This window comes from Phocoena sinus, chromosome 18, assembly GCF_008692025.1.
Source record: "Phocoena sinus isolate mPhoSin1 chromosome 18, mPhoSin1.pri, whole genome shotgun sequence".
In the NCBI taxonomy this organism is placed as follows: Eukaryota; Metazoa; Chordata; class Mammalia; order Artiodactyla; family Phocoenidae; genus Phocoena; species Phocoena sinus.
In genome coordinates this window covers 24510947-24527836 of record NC_045780.1, presented here as the reverse complement: position 1 = coordinate 24527836, position 16890 = coordinate 24510947, and the positions used below count along the sequence as shown (strand labels likewise).

The window sequence follows — 16890 nt, the reverse complement described above, 5'->3', positions numbered from 1 at the left end:
TCTTTGTGTTCTACATTCTGTAGGTTTTGACAAACGTACAATCACTTGTCCTCCACCTACCCATCCTCTCTTATCCCAACCCTGGCAACCCCATCTTTTTACTGTCTTTATAGTTTTGCCTTTTCCAAAATCTGTATTTTTTTTAAATTATATTTTATTTTTGGCCGCGTTGGGTCTTTGTTGCTGTGCGCGGGCTTTCTCTAGTTGCAGCGAGCGGGGACTACTCTTCATTGTGGTGTGCAGGCTTCTCATTGCGGTGGCTTCTCTTGTTGCAGAGCACGGGCTCTTGGCGCTCTAGGCACACAAGCTTCAGTAGTTGCAGCGGGTGGGCTCAGTAGTTGCAGCATGTGGGCTTAGTTGCTCCATGGCATGTGGGATCTTCCTGGACCAGGGATCAAACCCCTGTCCCCTGTATTGGCAGGCGGATTCTTAACCACTGCACCACCAGGGAACTCCCCAGAATATGTATTCTTAATTAAGACCACACACATAACAAATAAGGCTGCAATATCCATCCTGTCTGTTACGCATGTAATAGTAAATATTGAAGCATCAATTGAAGCTATCTTTTTTTAAAACTTTTCAGTCATATAATCATCGTCATCAATTACATTACTTTTTATTAGTTGCAATCCACTAGAGAACTTTAAAATATCTTTTTTATACTTATGACAGATTTAATGAGGTGTTAGATTAGGGAAAACGATAGTAATTTCAAAGTCATTCATGTACTATCTAAATGCACATTTATTTGGGCCTCGGAGCTCTAAACTAACAATTCATTGCAATATTGATTTTAAATAGGCCTTTGAAAGCACTCTGAAATCTTGGGAAGATAAGCAGAAGTGTGATTCTGGTAAACCAGTTCTTCGAACGCATTTGTACATCCAGCATGCAGTTGACCTGGCGACAGAAGAGGTGTCTCAGATGCAGCTGTGCTCACAGGCCGCAGAGGAACTCATCACCAGGTACTGAAGTCCTGTGAACCTTGGGAGCTGTGAGAATGCTGGTCTTGGCCAATTTTGATATTTGTATTTTTTTTTAATAAGTTTATTTATTTTTATTTATTTTTGGCTGCGTTGGGTCTTCGTTGCCGCGCACGGGCTTTCTCTAGTTGCGGTGAGCGGGGGCTGCTCTTCGTTGTGGTGCGCAGGCTTCTCATTGCGGTGGCTTCTCTTATTGCAGAGCACGGGCTCTAGGTGCACGGGCTTCAGTTGTGGCACACGGGCTTAGTTGCTCTGCAGCATGTGGGATCTTCCCGGACCAGGGCTTAAACCCGTGTCCCCCGCATTGGCAGGTGGATTCTTAACCACTGCACCACCAGGAAAGCCTGGTTTTTGTAGTTTTAATACATCACTGAAGTTGTTTGGGGTATCTAGAAGGGATGCCTTTACCCTCCTTCTTCATTTGCTGCCTCATTTATGCCTTAGTATTCAGTATTTTTTCATCAGCTCCCCTCCAACACACATGTGCACAGACCTGTGTTCTCCACAGGCCAGATCTCTGACTTGCTGAAACACGATGGAGAACTCGCCTAATGAACCCTGTCGTGTTTTATATATATATATATATATATATATATATATATATATATAATTTATATATATTATATATAACCCTTCCATTATTATTTCCCCAGTTTACACATAATCTTTATACTACTCACTTATATGGTGCCTCATAATTACTAAGTGTTTATGGGAGGTAGAAGGAAATGCAAACATTAACCATGCAAAAAAAAACCCAAAAAAAGTCAGGGGGTGAACGTGGGAAGAGTCCAAGAATCAGTTTCTGGCAGATGTATCACAGAGTTTGTGAGACCACAGAAATTAATTTTAGGAGACAGAAAGAGAAGATAAAAATAATAAGTTCTGTGAATGCAAAACGGCTAAAAATCACTATGACCAGGGGCAGACTTCAGGGGGGAGGAGGGACGGTGGGCAAGTTTCTTATCTCCTCCTCACCTAAATCTTATCTACCAAATGGGGATACAAGCTGCCTGACCAGGTCGCTATGAAGGTTAAGTGAGACCCACCATGTGAAGTGCTTATTACCACAGCATGTCTGGTGTATTCAGTGTTCTGAGAATAGTCACTCTTATATTTTTCCCACACCTTCACCTGGTCACTGATCAAAATGTTGAAATAGAAAAGAAGGAAAGGGGCTTCCCTGGTGGTGCAGTGGTTTTAAGAACCCGCCTGCCGATGCAGGGGATGCAGGTTCGAGCTCTGGTCCAGGAAGATGCCACAGAGCAACTAAGTCCATGAGCCACAACTACTGAGCCCGCATGCCACAACTATTGAGCCCACGTGCCACACCTACTGAAGCCGTCACGCCTAGAGCCCATGCTCTGCAACAAGAGAAGCCACCACAATGAGAAGCCCACGCACCGCAATGAAGAGTAGCCCCTGCTCGCCACAACTAGAGAAAGCCCACACACAGCAATGAAGACCCAATGCAGCCAAAAATAAATAAATAAATAAATAAATTTAAGAAAGAAAAAAAAGTGAAGGTTGACCAGATTTGCTTTTGGTCTACCTAGTTTGATTCCCCATATCTCTTTATAAATTTTGCAAATGATGAAAATCAGGATCACTCATTAATTTTCACAATATATTCATTCAATATTCAACAAATAATTTTGAGCCTCTTCTGTGTGCCAACCATCATATTAGGCACTGGGATGCCACGATGACTGCAGTCCCTCTTCATAATTTGCTGGCAGAGTAGTAGGAGGGAGACGTGTGGGCAAAGATCTGTCACAGGTCACACAGTGGGCACTGTGGATGCCCAGAGGAGGCCAGAGGCAGTGAGGGAGGCCTGCCCGGAGGAAGTGACTTCTCAGCCTAGTCTTGAAAGAAGAATAAGAGAAGGAGTAATCTAAGAATGGGAGCCAGCCTGGGTAATAAAACCCAGAGGAGTGTGAGTGCATGGTACTTGTAGGAAATCTCAGGGTGTTTGGAGTGACTGAAATGTTAACATGGTATATTTGAGAGTGTGGAGAATGTGGACAGAGAGTTGAGCAGCGGTGGGGGGCGGGGCGCAGATCTTTATCAGGATGTTTCTGGAAGCAATGTGAAGCACTGTTCACAGAACAGCAAAGCTGGGGCAAGGGTGAACCCTGTCAGAATGGTCCTGTTAGGAAACAATGGACTGAGGCAGTAGAGGTGGGAAGGAGAAGACGGATTTAAGATAGGTTAGGGTCTAAAGTTGGTACACAGGCATGTTCAGGATGATCCTAAGGTTTCTAGTGAATGGCTGGTTAGACTAAGTTGCCTTTGATGAAGCCATAGTATTCAGGAAGAGGAACAGATTTTGAGAGGGAAAATTATGGGTTCCATATTGGACTTACAGACTTTCAGTTACATTAGAAATACCTAGGAGGAGATTCAGTTAGCAGTTGAAAATGTTAATCTGAAGTTGATTTACAACTTTCTTTTTCTTTGAAAATTAGAATAACATTTATCTATCTCTGTTCTTCTTATTAATAACCTCTTCATGATTTCTCAACGTTATTGGTAAGGATGCTTAGGTGACATTTGCAAGTTCCTTTATGCCTTGGATATCAACGTATGATCCTTAAGAATTAAACTCTTGATTCAGCCATGTGGGGCTTCTGTCTCTTCTTTTGTTCTTCCCTTTCCAGATTGAAGACCATTTTCCTTGAAGATGTTAGAAGCAAAAGGATTAGGATAGTCTTACCTTCTTGTCACCTGTAAAGCTTACATCATTTTCTAGCAATCAGTAGGACTTCTCCTCCTTTTTATTTTTTTGGCTGTGTCAGGTCATAGTTGCAGCGCACGGGCTCTTCATTGTGGCGCTTAGGCTTCTCTCTAGTTGTGGCATGCGGGATTTTTTTTTCTCTCTCTAGTTGTGGCTCATGGGCTCTGTAGTTTGCAGCACATGGGCTCTCTCATTGAGGCTCCCGAGCTCAGTAGTTGTGGCACGTGGGCTTAGTTGCCCCGTGGCATGTGGGATCTTAGTTCCCCAACCAGGGATCGAACCCGTGTCCCCTGCATTGGGAGGCGAATTCTTTACCATTGGACCACCTGGAAGTCTCTCTCCTCCTTTTTCTTCTTGGCCTCATTGCCTCCAGAATCGTGTCATTCTAGGACTGTTCTTGAAGGTTTATACTCCAAAGGACAGTGGCACTACAGGCTTTGGCGTTGGATAGACGTAAATTCAAATCCTGGCTCTATCACTGTACGTGATTTAGTGTGTGATTTAGTATCACATACTAAATCTTTCTGAGCCTCAATGTCTTCATCTATAAAGTGGAGAAAGGTAACCACAGCTACCTTTTAAGTTGTGAATATTAAATTAGATAATGAATATAAAGCACTTAGCATATAGAAGATATACGTGGCAATGTTTTTCCCCTAATCTGTTGTATTTGTGCCTGGTTGAAGTTTCAGTGAATAAAAGATGTGTCTACGCTCTACATTTGGGACCCCTGTCAACTTTCCAGTGATACAGCAAAATGAAATGTTACTATGCCCTCTTCTTCCAAATAACACCTCAATATGCTTATCTCTGATTCTAGGTCTAACTTTTTTTTTTTTTTTTTTTTTTTTTTTTTTGCGGTATGCGGGCCTCTCACTGTTGTGGCCTCTCCCGTTGCGTAGCACAGACTCCGGACGCACAGGCTCAGCGGCCATGGCTCAGGGGCCAAGCCGCTCCGCGGCATGTGGGATCCCCCCAGACCGGGGCACGAACCCGTGTCCCCTGCATCAGCAGGCGGACTCTCAACCACTGCGCCACCAGGGAAGCCCCCTAACTTTTTTTATATAAAAGATTTGGGGTTAGTATTTTTTGTTGCAATAGGGTTTGAATTTTGTAAATCTACCCCCATGCCATTCATAATCGAGCAGTTATTAAATAAATTTCCTTTCATGACCTTTTTTAAATTTTTTTTTTTTTTTTGCGGTACGCGGGTCTCTCACCATTGTGGCCTCTCCCGTCGCGGAGCACAGGCTCCGGACGCGCAGGCTCAGCGGCCATGGCTCACGGGCCCAGCCGCTCCGCAGCATGTGGGATCTTCCCGGACCGGGGCACGAACCCACGTCCCCTGCATCGGCAGGCGGACTCTCAACCACTGCGCCACCAGGGAAGCCCATTTGCCGCGTTTTTGCTTTCAGGATTTGTGATGCAGCCACCATCCACTGTCTTTTGGAGCAAGAGCTGGCGCACGCAGTGAATGCATGCTCCCACGCACTGAACAAAGCCAACCCACGCTTCCCAGAGGTGAGGAGCCAATGGTAAATGCCCATTCTGCAGATTTTCTGGTGTTCCACATGTAGCTTGATACAAAATGTGCCACATCCTTTGAAAGAACATAATACTAGTCTATACGCATCTCAGCCAGAAGCTTATCATTCACTTGTGGCCAGGTTTTTCTTTATTTTCCTTTTCTGCTGTGTTTCCATTCCTGCTCTTTAATTTGCTTCCTTTTTTTCTATTTCACTTTCCATCACTTGTCACCTTCCCATCTTCCTTGTGCTCCTTCTCTTTTTAAGTACTACCATTCCTCTTTCTTACCTTCTCCCCTGCACCTTCATATAGGGCAAGCCTAGATATCATGCATTTAACTAGAGCTGTTCATGCATTTTTGAGGTTGTCCACTGAAATTATTCTCCATTTTGTTTTACTAAATCAGTAAATTTAGTTAATTTTCTAATGTAGAAGTTAACAATAGAGTGGATAGAATATAAATGTGATGAAATGTGATGTATGGCCTAGAGAAAACTGGTAACATTATTTTTACCCTTTCAGTTATTCAGTTGATTTACCTAAGTTATTATACAAATAAGTGTGAGTCCTCAAGATTATTAAAATCTAAAAATCAATCCGGTTGGAACTATGGAGAGTAATACTCAATGGATAGAATTAATTATGATCAGATAATGTCCCTTTTAAGACATAATTTTCTTTGACTTAATTCTTGTGGGAATATGTGTCTGTTGTCGCCAGCATATACATGTTCGTGTGTAGGAGATGTGGTCCTGGGTGTATTCACTATAGTCAGTGCATTCTTCTGGCTCTGTGCTCACAGAATTAGAAGAGGTAATCATGCTAAGGAATGTGAGTGTGAAATTTTGCAATTACCATAGAATTTTGGTAGACTTTTTAAAGTATTTGCGATGTGAATTTAAATCGGAAGAGTAAAGTGTAAAGTACTCGCCGATGATTGAATCCCAATTTAATACAGAACTACTTGTCTTTGATGTTGTGTTGTTTTTTTTTTTTTTCCTAGAGTCTTACGAGAGACACTGCCACTGAAATAGCCATCAATGTGAAGGCCCTGTATAATGAAACAGAGTCTTTACTAGTTGGCAGGGTTCCTTTGGTAAGGAAAAGAAATGGTGGATAACATCAGAATGATGATAAATGTATGGTTCTTGTGTTCATTAGGGAGCATGCATTCATCAGATTCTAATGCACAAGCAGCCTCCGGCCTCCATCCCTAGAGCTTCCTTTTTACCTAGCTTTTGCCTTCAAGAAAATCTATGGCTACACCTGGGAGTTACACTTTAGGCTAACAGGAGTAGAGATTTCCCCTCATCGTGGTTTTTTTTTTTTTTTTTTTTTTAATAGATCCTTATTGGAGTATAATTGCTTCACAATACTGTGTTAGTTTCTGTTGTACAACGAAGTGAATCAGCCATATGCATACATAGGTTCCCCCCAGTCAGCTTTGAGAATCTTGAACTTTACAGAGAGTGGTAGACATTCCCTAGGGACTCATTAACCCATTAATGCAGAAAAGTAGAGGAAGTCATGAGTTGTGTTCCCGGAATTAACATTTGAAATATGATTGTTATTTTCTAGATTTGCTTAGATGATGCTTTCTAGATTCCATGTTTCAAGAACTAAATTTCAAGAACTAAACCTCTTCGTAGGTTAACTCAAGATTGGTGTTGGAAATCAAGTTGCAGCCAAGTCTGAATCAGACCGCAAGTTCATGGACCTCAGGCCTAAGTGCTAGGAATCCATAGATTTTCCGTCTGGTTTGCCCACAGTCCTTTACTAATCAGCCTTTCTTCCCTCACCCTTGAAATGTTCTAGTACGTTGGGTCTTTTCGCCACCTAGTGTTCCATTGTAGGTTATTCACACATGCTGTTGTCACTGTAGAAGGCCTGATACATTAGCTATTGTTTTCTTCCTTGTAACAATTTTGATTAATTGATAGGTGATGATCTGAAAACATTTCCCTTTACTGTAATTTTATCTGTTTCTTGGGAAAATTTATACATCTAAATAAAAGTGAGAATAAAAGTCATAGTATCTGGCACAGTGGAAGAATGAGAGGTGTGTTCCATAGCCTAGCCAACTGTAAGTGATTGGTTGGAATATCTGCTTGACTGGAGTCCAGAGTAAAATGTATCACCCTTGGAGCATCCTTTGCTCTTAGAAGAGAAGCTTAAAGGCTGCATGAAGTCCATTGGTTTTACCCACCTCCGAGGGAAACTCAAGTATAACTTCCTTGGGGCCAGAGGTGGCTGCCTCTGCTATGGTCGTGAAGAGAAATTTTTAGGAAGAAACATTGAATATCTCTTCTGATAAAACCAATGGGAAAATCTTCTTGGCTATTCTTGGCACTTCTATTATTCACCTGAATTCTTGCTGCTCTTCTAAAATTAGTCCTATAGGAAAGCCAGTGAGCTGTGACCTTGGTCCCAATTATTGGATGAAGGACATGTATTTTTTTCATGTTATTTGAAATACATTTAAGATAATTTCTGATTGACGAGAACTAAAAGCATAACTTACTCTGTATTTTAGCTCTCTACACTGAAAGTACCCATTAAATGTTACTTGGTTAATATTAATCAATTATATTATGTTAATATATAAGGATTCCCCTCCACTTTTAACTCTTCTGTCATTGTCAAATATGGATGTTTGGTTTGAATTTTTTTTTAATATTTGGCAATATTGATATCAAAATAGTCAGTCGTGTTTGAGAGCAGCTAAGTTATATTCTTCATTTTGCTTGTAGAACGAATATGCAATAACCATTTTATCAATTTTGTAAGACATATATTCTTAGATTAAAGGAAAGTGGTAAATTTTATTTGACCTGGTGGAAAATCTCCATAATTTTATTAACTTCTAGAAATGCTAGATCCCTTGAATAACAGAGGGGGAAAAATAATGTCCCTAATAAATAACAGTAATATTCTCTCTGAAATTTCAGCTTAAAATTCTGTGAACCTATATGTAGGTACTCTACAATTTTAAAGTAGTTTATAAAAGTATTGATTAGCTGGAAGAGATCTTAGAAAGTGTGTAGTCGCTTTCTACTATTTATTGAGAAGGAAACTTAAGACCCCTGAAATCAGTTCATCTTCCCTTGGTTGCATAGTTAGTAAAAAGGCCAGGACTAGAATTCAGTCACCTCCCTTTCAATTCTGCACCTAACAGTGTTTGTTTCACCTTTATTCATTTACTGAATTTGTAAGTGACTTTTAATAACTGCTTCAAATGGGTGGATAATAGGTGACCAGTTAAATTCTCTTTAAAGTTTGCTAGCCCTCTTCCAGGTTACAAGCCATTTAGCTTTTTGCTTTGCCCTGATTTGTACAACAACTTTTTGTCACAAATTTTTCTGAGATCCGTGGGTCTTTTTTTAACCTGTTATTTTCATTATCCAGAGGATTTTTGTGCCAGGCAGTTCTTATTATATGACATATTTTTGACCAATTTAAAATATTATTTTTTGTTCACACAGTGACCTATGTAAATCAGAATGATTTTTGTCACAAAGAAGTAGATTAATGGGATTACTCCCTAGTGCAAGCCGGCAGAATGGGCGGATGGATGCATGGATAGGAAGGGAGGAGGTTTGGATTTACATAGAAAAAACATCACCATAAGTAATACTTTTCTCTGTGAAATTATTAAAGTCACACTAGCTACTTATATCATCTTTGGGAAGTAAGGAATAAATCTATTCAGATTTGCTTAACTGAACTCAGTATAAAATAATTTGTTCTTTTTTCCATATTCTTTTTTATTAAAACCAGCAACAGTCTAGCCTTGTCTGATAAGAGATGAGGATGTTCAGTGTCAGTAAAATAATTTATTCTATTTGAGGTTGGTCACTGAGGCTTGTTTTATTTTGTTTTTAATCTGCTGGTCAAATAGCAGTTGGAATCTCCACATGAAGAGCGGGTATCCAATGCCTTGCATTCCGTGGAGGTGGAGCTACAGAAATTAACAGAGATCCCTTGGCTTTATTATATCTTACACCCAAATGAGGATGAGGTATGTAAAATTTGTCGTGTTTCTTTATAAATGTGTACGCTTTGTGACAATAGAATTTGAATGCATCCTTTGAAAAAGAGTTGTTCAGGGGAAAATACATTTTGAATATAGTCGTCCTCCCTGATCTGCAGGAAGTACGTTCCAAGACCCCCAGTGGACCTCAGAGGAGTACTGAACCCTATATATACTATGTTTTTCCCTATACATACGTATCTAAGATAAAGTTTAATTTATAAATTAGGCACAGTAAGAGATGAACAACAGTAACGAATAATAAAATAGAACAATTATAACTATACTGTAATAAAAGTTATGTGAATGTGGTCTCTCTCTCTCTCTCTCAAAATATCTTATTGTACAAATGCAATGCCTTTTCCATATCAGCTAAGCACTTCTCATGCACTGTGGCTATAACCTTTGCAGTTTGAGATGCAACAGCAAAACTAGCATGAATTTCTTTCTCCTTCTTCACAATTTCACAGACAGAAGATTCGTTCTTACTGTAGGTCTTAGCAAGCTCAGCATACGATTTTTCTCTTCCCTTATTAAGTTGAGAACTTTCAGCTTTTCATTAAAGGAAGCAATTTTACAGCTCCTTTTTGGCATATCTGAATTGCCAGCTTCACTACTCTTGTGCCTCGGGGCCCTTATTAAGTAAAATAAGTGTGACTGGAACACAAGCGCTGTGCTACCACGACAGTTGATCTGATAACTCAGATGGCTACTAAGTGACCAACAGATGGGATACGCTGGACAAAGGGATAATTCACATCCCACACGGGATAGATCAGGATGGCTCACGATTTCATCATACTACTCAGAACGGTGCACAACTTAAAATTTATGAATTGTTTATTTCTGGAATTTTCCATGTAGTATTTTCAGACCGTGGTTGACCGCAGGCAACAGAAACCGCGGAAAGGGAAACCACAGGTCAGGGGAGACTACTTTCAGATGCACTTTTCTTGAACCAACGAGAAAAAGCTTTTATGTGAACAAAGGCATCTTATGGGAATCGGTACCTTTTCAGGAGTACGTAACATCATGAACTTTTGGGGAAGAAGTTATCACTTCAACACTATTTCGTGTGGATAACTTACATCTATGTTATCTGTGCTGTCAGAGCGGGGTTTTCTTCTCTTAATATCCTGAGAAAATTCTCTTCTTGCTCGACTCGAACAGGAGCCCCCCATGGATTGCACCAAGAGAAACAGCAGAAGCACAGTATTTCGTATTGTGCCCAAATTCAAAAAGGAAAAGGTTCAGAAGCAGAAGACAAGTTCACAGGCTGGTAGGTGATCCACACGGGAAGGGAAAGGATAACATTATGAAAAAAATAACGTATTGAGGTGCTATCACCGAGGGGATGAAAGTGATCTGAGACTAGAGAGTGGTGATTATTGCAACATGTTATGAATGTACTAAATACCACTGAACTGTACACTATAAAATGGTTAAAATTGTGAATTTCATTTTATGTTCACTTTACCATAATAAAAAAGTCATATCACACCTAAAATAAATCCAAAGTAGGAGTCTGTAGTCATGCAGTTAACAAGGTGGTTGCCGATTTGCTTCTACTTTGCTGAGTGAATGTCAGCATGTCTGTTAGATGGGTCTTCGTCTTGCTAACAGTAATTCAAGGCTTGTAACTCGTTTTCCTTCTTCACTGTGCAAAATCTATATCATTTTGATAAATGGAACGTAGAAACTTTCGTTTACTCCTTTAACTTGCTAGATATATTTTCCACCTCAAGTTATATATTCTCTTCCTTCTCTTTTAAGGACTTACGATGCCATTTCAGCCCCTCAGTAATGACAGTCCACTGTGACACTTGTATTCTCAAGCAAAGATTAAACTCTCTCTTGGGTATTCTTTCAAGTTCCCTTTCCACCTTTCCTTAGAGATTAAATTTAATGCTGTACTCCTGCTAAAGACCTTCAAGTTCTGTGTATATGATGGTAGGTGCCTTTCATAATCAAATCATTTTGTAACTCTTCTGAGTTAGCCATCTCATTTTGAAAAGTGATACATAACCTTATTTTTGACAATCGTAAAGCAGCTATTGAAGGGCATTTTAAAACCAAATGTGGCAAACAAGGAGACTTTTATTAAGCTAATCAGTGTTGGGTAAAATGTATAAAAGAGTGATTGTACATACTGTAAAATAACAACCCAACTAATCTTAGAAAGCGGTGTTGACAGTTTTTAGATGACATTAAATTGATTTAACAATACATTTATTGCTATAATTATCAATAATGGTAATCATCAAAACCAATAAAGGCAGTACTTGAAGTCAGCAAGACCTGAAGCAGAAATCTGTGTAAAATTGTACCCTGTGTCAGATTTTAAATTTTAATTAGCATTTGTAGCTAATTAAACTATAATAAGTTTCATATATGGTCCTTAAGGAAATCATCAGAGCTTATTTAGACCTTGTACTACTGATCCTAATCATGAGAAATACATTTTTTATACATACTGTGCAGTTTGCATGGCTTTAAGGAGGAAATTGAGCTAAAGAGAAAGGCACAGGTGCGCAGCAGTGAATGTCCTTGTAGAGTCAGATCCTTGTGTTGACTGATAGTCTGAAACTTGCATGGGAAAAAGTGGAATTGCAGTTTTGTTGAGACAATACCTTGAACCTTTCCCTTTGCCAGCACTGCCGCTGTACTCTGTTTCGCATCTTCTTTGGCCAACCTGTGCTTTGTAATGCATTGAGCATGTAGAAATTAAGGGGGTTTTGCTCTTAACTTTGGTAGTTCAGAAATGGGGCACAGAGGAAGTTGCTGCTTGGCTGGATCTGCTCAATTTGGGAGAGTACAAAGAAATCTTCATCCGTCATGACATCAGAGGGGCTGAACTCTTGCATCTGGAAAGGCGAGATCTTAAGGTATTTCCTTTGTGCTACTTCTGCTCTTAAAATTTTTCTTGCAAAACAGACTCCTTTCTCCTGTGCTGTTCTGTTCTGTGCTTATAGCTTGGCTTATGTTATGCAAACGTGCAGTCATCTAATATGCATTGTCCTGTGGTCTGAGTTCCTGGTATGCATTTTGAAACAAGAATGTCAGCAATATTTTTCTGTCAAAATCATTGACTGTTATAGCTAAAGCTTAGCATGAACTTAGTAAGTTTTCTCTGCATCCATTGGTATGGCTGTTCCTGTGCTAATATTTCCAAATGGATCATATTTCCATCAGCTCATTTTTTTGGATCAACGTGAAAGGTGATATTTGTTGCTGAAAATATCTAATAAAGGTTAACAACTAAAAATTAATTCAAAATACCAATAACAAAGCCTTTCTAATATATGGAACTAGATGAGAGACTTACAGCAGTGGCTACTTGGAATCCTATGATTTGGTTGTGTTTCAAAATTGAGCTTTCAGAGGTCACGTGAACAACTAGACAAATAAATTCAAATCTCCTTTCCACGACTTATTATTAAAATTGTATTCTTCTCAAAAATAAATTTATTATTTTCTTTAGTAAATGAAGTAAAAATTATGCCTTGTTTTTGCTAGAAGGCAGCCCAAAGCCTATTTGTCTTTTATGACAGGGAATGAAAAGTATTAATTCATGGTCTGCAGCAAATTCCCTTTTATCCTTTGGGTGGAGACTCGACCGTAGAAATGGCCAAAGAAGCATATTCTGTCCCAGGGTTAGAAGTAGGATTTTGTAATGTTATATTTTCTTACCCCACGCTGCCATTTAAAAATTCCAAGACTGATTCATAAGCAAGTGACAAAGCCTTCAACATTTGTTGGATTGATTCCTTTCCTGTAGACCAGTTTCTACAATGCGTAGAATTATGAGACAGTAAATTCCTAATAAATTCATGAACGGTTGTGCCTTTATCTACAAATACGTTAGCAGAGATCTTTGACCCCATGATGGGTAACCTAAAGTATAGATTTTTATAAAGCAGGGTCATAAAGTTTTAGCACATCCAAAGTAGACACCACTTATACCTAAACATTTTTAGCCAGAATAATAATAAAATAATAGATTAACTGATCATCTTAGTTGAGAGTCCCAAATCTGGAACATAGCAAAATATATAGTGTTACAATTCATAAAGTAAAAATTGACTTCAACACTTGAATACACCAAAAAATAAATGTAGAGGATCATTCCATGGAACATATTTGTGTAGCTTCTGATATCCTTGGCAGGCAGCAATATTTATTGACTAGCTACTGATTAATATATTATGCCAGCTTCTCTAGGTGGCATCTGCCCTCTAGAAGCTTGCATTCCATTTGCCGTGAATAGTCATATGTTCAAGGAAAAGGCTGTGTGTGTATATAAATAGACATGTATATGTTACATATATGTACATACAAACATATATAAACATACACACACAGTGAGTGAAGCAGTTATTTGCAGAGTGAAAAAACAAAGCTCACACAGAAAAGTCAAAGTTAGACTGATAGGACCTGGCTGGAAAAAAAATAAGAGTACAAAGGAGCTGCTGATTAAGAATTATGTTAGTAAAATTTCTATTTAGTTTTTCATGAGACTTTTTTGTTGTTTGTATTTTTTATGCAAATTACATTCTTTCCTTTAAAACTTCTTTTAGAAGTTTTATTGACATAGTCCATTTTAACTCTTTTGGTTCTAAAACAGGGTGTGGGGCAATGGGAAAGGAAAGTAATTTTACAGAAAGAGCCTTCAGTGGAACAAAACCGAGCTAGAGAACGAGCTCTCCTTGTGCTCTGCGGTTATAGCTGTACGGGGGAGCAGACCTTTCAGAGGAAAGTCTCTTAATGTTGGTGAAGGGTTACCTACTCCCTAGGTAATCTTGTCCATTCCCATTGCTTCGAATACTGTCTGAATATATCAGTGGTTCACAAGGTTGTGACCTCATTTGTAAACTTTAGGATCATATCACCAACTCTACTTGCTACTTGGCCATCACACAGGATGTCAATCTTAACGTGTCCACACCAAACTTCTACTCTCCTGTCCTACTCCCATTCTGCCCCTTCTCCAGTGCTCTACATCTTAGCAACTCAGGGATGTGAGCTAGAGAAACCCAAGGTCGTATTTAGCACCTTCCTTTTTCTTATCGTTTCCCCCCTAACTCATTAAACCCATCACAAAGTTTGACTTTAATCTCCATACATTTCTCTTTCTCCTTTCCACAGTCCTTCCTCTTGCCTGTGTAAGGTCAGTAGCTTCCTAACTGGCCCTCGCATTGCTACTCGTGCCCTCTCTCGTCCATTGTCCACATTGCACAGTGACATTTTAACATCAGGTGTATCACTTTTCTGCTTAAAACCTTTTAGTGGCTTCCCATTTCAGTTAGAATAAAGACTCGCATCTATGGGAGGCCTACAAGGTCTGCCTATATAGTCAACCTGCTATGGAATACTGGCCCTTGCTGGGCTATATACCCTTCCACCCTGGCCCTATTTCATTTGTTTAAAAATACTGACCTCTCTCACCTTAAGGGTGTACCCTCCTATGGTATGCTTCCCCCCCTCCCCGTCACCTGGCTAACTCTGCTCAGATCTTGGCTCAGGTGTTACTTCCCTATCATCAAAACAACTAGAGGTAGCAATGTGACAGTCTAAAGGTGGGAAAGGGGAACTGTCGCTAATGTGTTTTAACAGACAAATAAACTGATTGCATTATTTTACCTCCTAGAAGGCAGAAGGAAAAAGTGAGGGGTAACAAAGCAAATGGTAAAGACACAGGGGTTTTGTTTGGTTGGTTTTTTGTTTTCTCCATTTGGAAAGTTGTATATGTGTGCGTAGAAGGATAACAGTATCTACAAAGCATGCCTCTGCAAAGTTAAAGCTATTCATCCAAAGAAAGAAAAAGTCAACACTAAAGAATATGATAAAAATAAATACATAACATCATGGCATAACTTTATCACAGCCTAACTCCTAGAAGATGTGAATGTATTGAACTCAAACTAAAGAAAATATAGCTAAGAAGTTAGTGTAACTCTAGGGAAAACATTCATCTCGAGACACCAAAATAATAATTCTGGGTAGAGTCTGCATCTCTCAAAGAAGTTTTTATTCTTGAGAATACAGTGGGCACATGGCCTAAAATAAAATATTTAATATTAAAGATATTTCTTAATCAGATAACTATGTTATCACAAAGTATAAAGAACATTAAAATATGCCACTCAAATCAAAGAATCTAAATGCATCTGCCTTTCTATCTTCCTGTAGGGTTTGGCCTTGCTTTCAAGTTTGCTGTTTTAGCACACACTCAGGAAATGTATAGTTGCCTTAAAGACTAATTGCGGATGACCTGGTATCATATGAGCAAATATTTTTCAGGGTCAGTTAAATATTGTAAAAATGTTACCCTGACATTATCTCAAGCTCAGAAAGAGCACTGGCTGTGGAAGGAGTATTTTCCAGAAGGATTCAGAATCATCAGTAGCGTTGCTGCTATAGAATTCAAGGAGATCATAAACTATATGGGAGAGAGAGCGTGCGCGCGTGTGTGCGTGTATCTTCTCAGACAAATAACCTTGTGGTGCCTTATATTTTCTAGGCTGCTTTGAAAGTCATCTTTTTCCTAGTTTTCAAATATTTCACACTCTTTGTTTTGTGAAGAAGTTGTCTGACTTCACACAAATTGATTATGCCCGTTACGCTTAAAGAAGCTATAGGGAGGCCTTCACCATCTCTTTTAGTTTTTCAGACAGTGCATACTGTGGCTATCTTGGATGGGTCTCATTTATCACTGCAACAGGTATTTGTTCGCCAAGCTCCTGCTCTGTGCTGCACACTCTGAAATCACCATTCATTTCTGAAAACTAAACATTGGCTCCTTGGTTCTTTTTTAGGAAGATAGTCCTTTAAGAAACAAGAATTCTGAGGGGAAGGAGTCAAAAGTGTTTTGAGGAAAAGCATCAACCCACAGATACATACCAATGTTTATGTAATTGTTTATACTTATACATTACAAAGTATAAGGAATATGTAAATATTTCACTCAAATCAAAGGCTCTAAATGCAAGTTCAAATGCATTTGGATTCCACATTTAGGTCATGGGCACTGGAGTCTTCCCTGAGGATCAGGCCTCACTTGTAAGTTTAATATTTTAGCAAGGAAATGTATAGCTGTTTTAAGACTAATTGTGGATACCCTGGTGTCACATGGCACTTCTTTCAGAGATCACAAAAGGACCTGTGTTTTTTTGGGTTTTTATTTCGGTACGCGGGCCTCTCACTGTTGTGGCCTCTCCCGTTGCGGAGCACAGGCTCCGGACGCTCAGGCTCAGCGGCCATGGTTCACGGGCCCAGCCGCTCCGCGGCATGTGGGATCCTCCCGGGCCGGGGCACAAACCCGCGTCCCCTGCATCGGCAGGCGGACTCTCAACCACTGCGCCACCAGGGAAGCCCGGACCTGTGTTTTTTAAAGCAAAAAAAAAAAGAAGAAGAAAAAAGAGGAAGTAATTTTGACTCTTAAAGAATTGCCCTTGTGTATAACTTATGAGAATGTTACATTTAAGAGTTGTGTAAGATGTGATTTTTTTACTGGTCGGCAATTTTTTAATGTCAGGGTTTTTTTGGTTTTATAAACTTACTTTTCTAACTTTTACTTCCTAAATCATTGAATGTAAACTAAAATGAATGAG

The 16890-nt window shown here is 39.4% G+C and overlaps 1 protein-coding gene across 1 annotated transcript in view; it reads left to right on the top strand.

Annotated features, from left to right (window-relative positions):
- Positions 1 to 16890, top strand: part of DGKH (diacylglycerol kinase eta) — a 178432-nt gene that overhangs the window by 147846 nt on the left and 13696 nt on the right. The window contains exons 25-30 of the mRNA XM_032611105.1: positions 805 to 968; positions 5139 to 5244; positions 6254 to 6346; positions 9149 to 9268; positions 10451 to 10559; positions 12035 to 12165. Coding sequence (XP_032466996.1) covers positions 805 to 968; positions 5139 to 5244; positions 6254 to 6346; positions 9149 to 9268; positions 10451 to 10559; positions 12035 to 12165 — 723 coding nt within the window. The remainder of the gene's footprint in view (positions 1 to 804; positions 969 to 5138; positions 5245 to 6253; positions 6347 to 9148; positions 9269 to 10450; positions 10560 to 12034; positions 12166 to 16890) is intronic.